The sequence below is a fragment of the Mesoplodon bidens genome (assembly GCF_964165515.1).
Source record: "Mesoplodon bidens genome assembly, chromosome: 18".
Classification (NCBI taxonomy): domain Eukaryota; kingdom Metazoa; phylum Chordata; class Mammalia; order Artiodactyla; family Ziphiidae; genus Mesoplodon; species Mesoplodon bidens.
In genome coordinates, this window is record NC_138175.1 from 59,024,686 (window position 1) to 59,034,379 (window position 9,694).

A 9,694-nucleotide genomic window follows, 5' to 3' on the forward strand; every position below is an offset into this window, starting at 1 on the left:
ATTGCAAGTTCTAGTTCCATTTCATGCGCTTGATTTTAGGTATAAATCTTCATACACATTTGATGTGCTCTCTTCTCACTTTCTCTCTCCTTGAAACCTGGAATCACACTTAGGCAATCGTCAACATTTTCCCCATCGTAGAGTCTGCGCAGCGTTTGCTGTACCTGTGACCTCAGCCGCCTAAAGCCTGTTTGTCATCTGCATGTTTTGTCCTTCACCCTTTCTGATTTGTCCTCACACATTGCCTTGAGTGTCAGGCACCACTCTCTATCCCACATCTCACTTCTTTATTCCTCCCTCTCCCTTTAACTGAGGAGTCCCCTTGGACCTATTTTCCTTTCCTTGCGGTTATTGCACTTCACCATTACCTCTTCCTCTATTTTTCTCCACTTCCCAAGCCTCCCTACCTTGTGAACCTCCTTGCTACAGTCCCACCCTCTACACTACTCTGGCCAACGTCGGTGGTGACTCCCATGTTTATAAAATTTAAGCCCTTGGGGCTTCCCTGGTGGCACAGTTGTTGAGAGTCCGCCTGCCGATGCAGGGGACACGGGTTTGTGCCCCGGTCCGGGAAGATCCCACATGCCACGGAGTGGCTGGGCCCATGAGCCATGGCCGCTGAGCCTGCGCGTCCGGAGCCTGTGCTCCGCAACGGGAGAGGCCACAACAGTGAGAGGCCCGCGTACCGCCAAAAAAAAAAAAAAAATTAAGCCCTTGTCTTTCTTGAGACTGAACTTGACCCCGTTGACCACTCCATTCTTGAAATACTCTTTTTCTTTGGTTCTGTAACATCACTCTCCTGGGTTTCTCTCTCCCTCTTTCTTTTTTTCTAACTTGCTAACTCATCCACTTCTAGTCACCCATTCAGTTTTGAAATTTCTAAATACTTTTCACAGGCCTTTTTCTCACTCTGTGGTCTCTCCCAAGGCTTCATCTGCACCCTTGGCTTCAGTTATCTTCTTTACTTTGAACAAATTGAAATTTATTTTCCCAGTCCTGACTTATTGGAGCTCTAGACCTGAACCCCTGATTGTCTTCTTACTGTCTCCACTTGGATGTTTCAAAGATGTCTCCTTCTCCACTTGACTTTTTAAAGATTCCTAAAATGGCTTCCACATCTCCCTGATTCTGATCCACTTTTATTTTGTTTTTTTTTTTTTAAAGAATGAGATAAGGCCATGTCTTTATTTTTTAATTTTTTAATCAAATATTAAGTTTTTTAAGTTTATTTTTATTTTTGGCTGCGTTGGGTCTGTTGCTGCGCGTAGGCTTTCTCTAGTTGCAGCGAGCAGGCTTTCTCTAGTTGCAGTGCACGGGGGCTACTCTTCGTTGCAGTGCGTGGGCTTCTCATTGCGGTGGCTTCTGTTGCTGTGGAGCATGGGCTCTAGGCATGCGGGCTTCAGTAGTTGTGGCTTGCAGTCTCTAGAGCACAGGCTCAGTAGTTGTGGCGCATGGGCTTAGTTGCTCGGTGGCATGTGGGATCTTCCCGGACCAGGGCTCGAACCCGTGTCCCCTGCATTGGCAAGCGGATTCTTAACCACTGCGTCACCAGGGAAGCCCCTGATCCACTTTTAGTCTTGCCTCTACACTACATGGCACTGTTTGGTTACCGAAGATAGAAATCCCAGGGGACTTCCCTGGCGGGCCAGTGGTTAAGACTCCAGGTTTCCACTGCAGAGGGCACAGGTTTGATCCCTGGTTGAGGAACTAAGATTCCACATGCCACGCAGCATGGCCAAAAAAAAAAAAAAAATCCCTTACTCAGCCTGGTTACCTCTGTTTCCTCATCCCCCACATGCAAAGTTGCCAGTTTTGCCTCTTTAATGCCTCTCATCTATCCTTTTCTCTGTAATCCACCACTTCCTTCCTAGACCATAATACCATCATTTATCACCTCTAATTCTGTTTAATAATTAGGTCTTGTTTTACCCATGTTTCCCCTCCAATCCATTCTCCACAGTGTAACCAGAGATGAAACTCAGATTAGATGATGCATCTCACTCCCTGCTACCTGCCTAACACACACACCCTTAAAGTGTTTCCTGACTTCCCTTAACTCTTGGGATACAAACCGAATCCTTAACATAGCCCGTCCATGGGGCCTTACCTGGTAAGGGATGTGCCTAATTTACTGCCTTTTCTGTTGCATGTGTCTGACTGCTCTTCTCTCTTCACTTCCTGTTTCCGTTTCTTTTCATTTCCCCACCTGCTGAAGGGCTCTTCCTTACCCACTTTGGCTAGTGAGTGAGTGCTTTTCCTTCACATCTCACCTCAAATAGCACTTCCCTAGGGAAGCCTTTACCAGAATACCCATCTAGGTCATAACTTTTCTTTTTCAGGGAAACTTTCATGGTTCTTTGCTGCCCAAGACCACCTTCAGGCTTGGTGGTTTGCTAGGAGGATTCACTAGACTCAGAAAAGCTGTGATACTCATGATGACAGTTTATTACAACAAAAAGACACAGACCGAGATCACCAAAGGGAAAAGTCACGTGTAATAAAGTCCGGGAGAAACCAAGCACCCCTTCCAGGTGATCCCTCCCTGTGCAGTTCACAGGGACTCAAATTTCAGCAAAGATGTGTGACAATATGTTCAGTTATTGCCAACAAGGAAGGTCACCCAAGCTTCAGAGTCCACAGATTCCTTTCCTGAGGCTCGCAGCACCTAAGTGACCTACCATGGATACTCAGGATCCGCAGAAGGCAAAGATGTAGTGCTGCCTCAGGCTAGACAAAGCCCACCCTGCATCATGAGTCACATTGTTAGCATAAATTATCTGGTCATAATGATACAGTGGGACCTACAGGCGTAAGCATAAAAATCACTCTCACTAGTCAAGATATTCCAAGGACTCAGAATTGGTCTTCCTGGAGCTGGTCAAGGGCAAGTCCTTATTTTTTTCTTTTTGCCACACTGCACAGCTTGTGGGATCTTAGTTCCCCAGCCAGGGATTGAACCCAGGCCCTCAGCAATGAAAGCGCGGAGTCCTAACCATTGGACCACCAGGGAAGTCCCCCACAGGTATATCTTAGAACACGTTCAGGTGCATATTAGAACCTCGTTACTATGGCTGGCAAAGTTCTACCCAGTTTGCCTCCCTTTATCTCTCCAACTTAACTCGTACCACTCTAACCCCTGAAGATGCAGCTCTAAGCCACACTAGCCTTGCTTTTCTGCAAACACCCCAATACACTCCGAACCCAGGAATGTCTTTCTCAAAGACCCAGAAATCCATCTCTTTGAAATGAAGACATCAAAGGAGATAGCATCCCTACATCCCAGCTTCTGTGGGAGGGTAGGAGCCTAACTTTGACAGGCACCTTGCTCCAAGTAGCAAAACTACCTCTGTCATAAAGAATTGAGAAGTTAGTTTTCCCTTCTAGAAAGCTAATGTAACAGCAGATAGTCACCCCAATTACCAGGTAAATTTAGGATGAACTATGTGTAACAAATGGTGCTGTCAGTACTTGAGAACTAATTATTGTTTGTTTGAAAATGTATGTAATGGGTTGTGTCTGTTTGGCTGTATGAAAGGGTGAGTTTTATTCTTTGCAATCTCTTAGCAACTGTGCTGTGCATCGCATTCTGGTTTAATGCTTATACAATATTAAACTTTTATTTCTCTACTATCTTTTCGGAGAGGTTTTTCTGGGTTGGGAGGAGATTTTTTCCTTTTAAAATTGCCCCACCCATTCACACTATTACCTGTCTAAAAGAATTCAATTGCAAATGTTTTTGAAATTTCTGTGTATGCCAAACAAATAAATATGGGGGATGATTTTACTATTTGAGACCCAAAATGCAAACTGATTACTGGGTCCAACAAATACACTTGACCCTTGAACAAAAGGGGTTGAACTGCCTAGGTCCACTTAAGGCAGGTTTTTTTCTTTTTTTTTTTTTTTTAAGAAGATGTTGGGGGTAGGAATTTTTATTAATTAATTAATTTATTTTTGCTGTGTTGCGTCTTCGTTTTTGTGCGAGGGCTTTCTCTAGTTGTGGCAAGCGGGGGCCACTCTTCATCGCGGTGTGCGGGCCTCTCAGTATCGCGGCCTCTTGTTGCGGAGCACAGGCTCCAGACGCGCAGGCTCAGTAGTCGTGGCTCACGGGCCTAGTTGCTCCGCGGCATGTGGGATCCTCCCAGACCAGGGCTCGAACCCGTGTCCCCTGCATTAGCAGGCAGATTCTCAACCACTGCGCCACCAGGGGAGCCCCAGGTTTTTTTCAATAGTAAATGCTATAGCACTGCACCACTTGGGGTTGGTTGAACCCCTCCCTGGATGCAGACCCGCAGATACGGAGGAATCTCAAATACTGATAAGGCAGGCTGGGACGTGGGACCCTTTGCTGCAGTGCTTGCACCTGGACAAACATCTCCTCCAGCAACAAAATACAAAGAAACTATAAGGGACTAAAAATAACTGTGTGCATGTGCAATTGGGGCAAATTATGAGCAACAAGGTACAAAAAGACCAAAAACCCAACTGCCACTTCTGAGGAGCTGGGAACAGAAGCAGGGTACCAGGAGCAAAAACAGGGTACTGGGAGCAAAAACAGGGTATTGTGCATGCCCCTTGCACACAGCACCACCACGGGGGTGGGCAGATTACCTAAGCCACCCATCCAGCCCCACCCCTGGGCTCACCGCATTTAAGGGCCCAGCCTGCCCCCCTTCAGGGAGCGAGCCAGGGAACCTGCTACTTTTCTCCCTCCTGCTGCAGGAGTCTCAATAAAGCCTTACCTGAACTTCTCCTCAGGCCTCTTATCAATTTCTATTGATTAGGGAGTCCAAGAACCCTGGTGGTAACACTGAGGGCCAACCATAAGTTATATGCTGAAGGTCAGCGCCCTTCAACACCACCCCCCACCATCCCCCTTGTTCAAGGATCAGCTGTGCTGTAGTAAGTACATGAGACAGGAGGGCTGAATGCGGCTGTGGTCCGTGGCCCCACTTCAAGTGGCCCGGGCAGCCCTGGGCTGGGGGAGGCAGGTGTACTGGGGGAGGGTACACAAGCCACAGGATATTGGGGGACAGAGGCACAAATTTTGGGGAGCTCCACAGTGGTGACCCTCACATAAGCGAGTGACTGAGGAAGACCCTGGGGAGCGGCCTGACTAGGACACGCCCTTCAAGCTGGGGCCAGTTGGGCTGCACGTGGTTCTGGAGTTTGCCAACTGCACAACGTACCCCGGCAGCTTCCTGCGGTTGGTTTATATTCATCACACCTGCGTCACGTCACTGAGTTCGTTAAAGCAGTCACTCAGTCACGGATTTATATGTTTGCTCATTCATTCAGGCTTTTTGCATTACAGACTCCACACCCCTCCACCCTCTCTCCCCTTCCGGTTTCTGGCGCTCCCTCCTCTCCTGTCTTTCTGCCCCGGCTCCCGCCTTCCGGTCTCCGCGCCCTGCCCTCTCATTGGCCCAGCGTCTTCAGTCCCGCCCCCCAACCACGGGCGGAAGCTCTCATTCCTGCCTCTTCTACTGGGCACGCTGCCTAAGCCTTAGACATTTCAACCAGTGGGAGTCAACCAGGAACTGCCCGCTCAGCCACTGGGGCCAGAGCACTTAGTATAAAGTGCCCGGCCCGCGTTGTCCGGCATCTTATTTAATTCAGCAGCGGGTCTGATGACTGGTAAGCCTAAGGGGAACCCGCAGGCGGTTCCCGCCCGGTGACTGCCTCGAGGCTGCGTGGGAGCAGGTCGGGACTGGAAGAGCCTCAGCCTGAGGGCTACCTCCTTCCTGGACACCCAGCTCCGCAGGGCTCAGGAAGGCGTCCTCCTCACCACCATCTCGTCTATGAGCCACCCGAAAACTGTGATGAAGTCGGGCAGTGCTCAGCCCGCAGGTGAAAGGGATAAGTACCAGGACCAGAGAAAGAGGGTTTAGAAGAAAGGCCTGGTGTCAGTTGTTGGGGGTAGGTGTGCACAGAAGAACGTACTGACGTCTCTTTTCTTTTTTCCGTAGCAGTAGCAGGTCAAACGATGCCCAGCATCCCAACCACGTGAGCGCCTTTGTTTTGTATCTGAAAGAGGAAGGGGAGTGGGACCGAGGGATGAAGAGCAAGCTCCACGTGTGAACGTTGCCTCACGGGACTGACAGTTATTGACCAAACGCCCTGACAAGGCCCTTGAGAAGGGAAAGGGGCCCAGGGAGGGTCAAGTGAAAGAGGAAGGCGAGCATGAAGTTTCCCTGACTCTCCACCCACCTCCGAAACGGAGGCTGTTTTCCTTCTCTCCTATCAGGCGGCGCCTCACAATTGATGATTTTGAAATCGGGCGTCCTCTCGGCAAGGGAAAATTTGGGAATGTGTACCTGGCTCGGCTCAAGGAAAGCCATTTCATTGTGGCCCTGAAAGTCCTCTTCAAGTCCCAGATAGAGAAGGAAGGACTGGAACACCAGCTGCGCAGAGAAATTGAAATCCAGGCACATCTACAGTAAGGACAGTCTCTGTATGAGATTCCTGTTACAGGTTCTTGTTTTCTCTTGTTCCTGTTTCCTCTTCCATCTCTGACATCTGAACTCATCATTTCCCCCAATACTACCCCCAAATAGGCCCTTTGCTTTCACCTTGAAGATTTTGTTTTTTAACATCCTTATTGGAGTATAATTACGAAGTTTTTTTTCTCTGCAGTTCATTCCAGTCACACCATGTAAAGCTCCCTGTGTCAGACATCAGAATCTTGATGCCTGTTTCATTTTCCCCTCACAAACTTCCAGATCATGCTGTTACTATTCTGGTCCCAGCACAATTTGCCCCTTGTGTGACCAGTCACTTGTAATAGCAGCATGAATTGGGCCTCAGGGAGGAGTCTTGACACTTCCTCCTTCTGTTGCGCAGACACCCCAATATCCTACGCCTGTACAACTACTTCCATGATGCACGCCGGATGTACCTGATTCTAGAATATGCTCCAAGGGGTGAGCTCTACAAGGAGCTGCAAAAGAGCCACACATTAGACGAACAGCGTACAGCCACGGTGAGGTGGGAAGCTGAGTGGCTCGGGTTCATGAGTTTACTATGGGCTGATGGGGGTCACTGCTTGTGGCGATCATGAGTATCCAGATTGCTTTTTTCTTTTCTTTTCTTTTTTTTTTTTTTTTTTTTTTTTGCGGTACGCGGGCCTCTCACTGTTGTGGCCTCTCCCGTTGCGGAGCGCAGGCTCAGGAGGCGCAGGCTCAGCGGCCGTGGCTCACGGGCCCAGCCACTCCGTGGCACGTGGTATATTCCCGGACCGGGGCACGAACCCGTGTGCCCTGCATCGGCAGGCGGACTCTCAACCACTGCGCCACCAGGGAAGACCTGCTTTTTTATTTCTGAATTTCAATCTATAAATTTTATATAATGACTCTTATATCCTACAACTTCACATTTGGATACCCTAATTACCCCCAGAATATTAATAAATTGTGTGTGTAAGTTTGGATTCTTTGGTTGTAAGCAACAGAATCTAAGTGTGCTACCTTATGGAAAGAAACATGAAAGGCTCTACAGCAGTTCACTGAATAAATGAGTGGAACTGACTTAGAAATAGGAAGCGAGAGATTTTTGGGGGGTTCCAGATGGGAAATCACAGCAATAATCATCCCATGGTCAGCTCCATTTCCAGACTGCTTTTTCTTTGCTCACACAGGTAATGGAGGAGTTGGCAGATGCTCTGACCTATTGCCATGAAAAGAAGGTGATTCATAGGGATATTAAGCCGGAGAACCTGCTGCTGGGGTTCAGGGGTGAGGTGAAGATTGCAGACTTTGGCTGGTCTGTGCACACCCCCTCTCTAAGGTAGGTCAGGTGGTGGCACCCTGGGTTCCAGTTAGGAATGATCCAGTTTGATTTATTTCACACGTAAGATCCAGATACAAGCCTAGGTTTGTATTTAAATACTACCTTTTTTCACATGCCTATATTTAATGTGTATTTGTAGACTGAAAGAATGTGGTTCAACCATTTAACAGATTAATCTCTGTTAACCTATAACTTTACCAATAAGTTTCCATGTAAATAAATTAAGAACCATTGCTCCATAATTGCATACATAATTCTGTATGAATAAACCATAATTAATTTACTTCGTCCCTCTTGTTGTACCATCAGTTTGTTCCAAATCTTCCTTGTGAAAATATCCTGGATCGTAAGCTAAATAATTGTATGAAGAATTCTAAAATATGGAAGGACTTCCCTGGTGGTCCAGTGGTTAAGACTCTGTGCTTCCACTGCAGGGGGCACGGGTTTGATCCCTGGTTGGGGAACTAAGATCCTGCATGACGTGCAGCACCTCCCCCCAAAAAAAAAAGTTGGTGGATCCCAGTACTTGCCTTCTTCAAACCTTGATCTGTATTGAACTTGGGTGTTTCCAAATTCCTGTGCCTGGGAGAGGGCTGCCAGGATTTCCTAGGGTCTCCTGTCTCATTGAAAGCTGGGGAAGGAGTTTCCCTTGTACTGATCCTCTGCTTAGTGCCCCTTTCTCTGCCCTCTAGGAGAAGGACAATGTGTGGGACACTGGACTACTTGCCCCCAGAAATGATTGAGGGGAGAACATACAATGAGAAGGTGGATCTGTGGTGCATTGGGGTACTCTGCTACGAGCTGCTGGTGGGAAATCCGCCCTTTGAGAGCCCCTCCCATAATGAGACCTACAGACGCATCCTCAAGGTGGGAAGGTCACACTCTGGGCATTCATGCGGGAGCTAGTCAGTGGGGGCTGGTGGGCCTGTGGAGCCCAGGGCACACACAAAGATTGTCTGCTAAGATCCCGAACAGTGCCTTGAATGGACCAAGGAAATTAACCATACTTCCCTTTCTTCTCTGGCCTCATCAGGTAGATGTAAGGTTTCCCCCATCAATGCCTTTGGGGGCTCAGGACTTGATCTCCAAGCTTCTCAGATACCAGCCCTCGGAGCGGTTGCCCTTGGTCCAGATCTTGGAGCACCCATGGGTCCGGGCCCACTCTCGGAGGGTGCTGCCCCCATCTGCTCAAATGGGTTCCTGAGCCCTGTATACCCCTAATCCTTTGTGATTGCTCATGGAGCACCCCTGGCTCTGGTATCTACTCTGTCTTTTGTTTCTTCTAAGATGCATCTTGCTAATTAATAAAAGCTGAATCATTTTGTACCAGGTCTTTATAGTTGCATGAGTTGGTGTGTGATCCCCAACCAGGGATTGAACCCACGCCCCCTGCAGTGGCAGCACAGAGTCTTACCAAGGAAGTCCCTAGAATCTTTATTTCTTGTAGAAACTGTTTCCCATGAGAGCAGCCCAAAATGATGCCCTTCCTGGGCCGCAGGTATTGTGACTTAACGACTCTTCTTGAAAACAACTTACTACTTTATGCAAATAACCACCCTGGTGGTGCATAACCTACCACCTATCCCAGTGGCTCCTAGACTCAACTCACTCTCCCCATGTTTTCAGGAGTATGTCATTTGTAAAACAGGACACTAATCAATCCAGAGGTCCATTCTTTTTATACTGACATCCAGCATGGTGCCATCTTCAAGATAAAATGTTTCACTGCACATCAATGCCATCCAGTTCTCAAATGAATTCACTAGCACTTACGCGGTGTTGTCATATTGTTGCGTCAGGATGAATCATCCCTGATAATAAATGTATCTTCAACCTCTTCTGAAATCATGTGCTCTGCTTGCAGCAATTTTGGGAGTTTTCTTGTTTTCTTCCAACATTCCCCTAC

General features: G+C 48.0%; 1 protein-coding gene across 2 annotated transcripts in view; it reads left to right on the forward strand.

The window, feature by feature from the left end:
• LOC308606447 (aurora kinase C) overlaps positions 1-9,119 on the forward strand; it is a 45,320-nt gene extending 36,201 nt beyond the window's left edge. The window contains exons 1-7 of one of the 2 annotated variants that reach the window (XM_081217337.1): positions 5,603-5,850; positions 5,970-6,006; positions 6,248-6,439; positions 6,844-6,982; positions 7,637-7,785; positions 8,481-8,655; positions 8,822-9,119. In XM_081217337.1, coding sequence (XP_081073463.1) covers positions 5,802-5,850; positions 5,970-6,006; positions 6,248-6,439; positions 6,844-6,982; positions 7,637-7,785; positions 8,481-8,655; positions 8,822-8,992 — 912 coding nt within the window. In that variant the 5' untranslated portion in view covers positions 5,603-5,801 and the 3' untranslated portion in view covers positions 8,993-9,119. Of the gene's footprint in view, positions 1-5,602; positions 5,851-5,969; positions 6,007-6,247; positions 6,440-6,843; positions 6,983-7,636; positions 7,786-8,480; positions 8,656-8,821 lie in introns of those variants that run through there. The other variant, XM_081217336.1, reaches the window with a different exon arrangement.
• Positions 9,120-9,694: the final 575 nt, after the last annotated feature.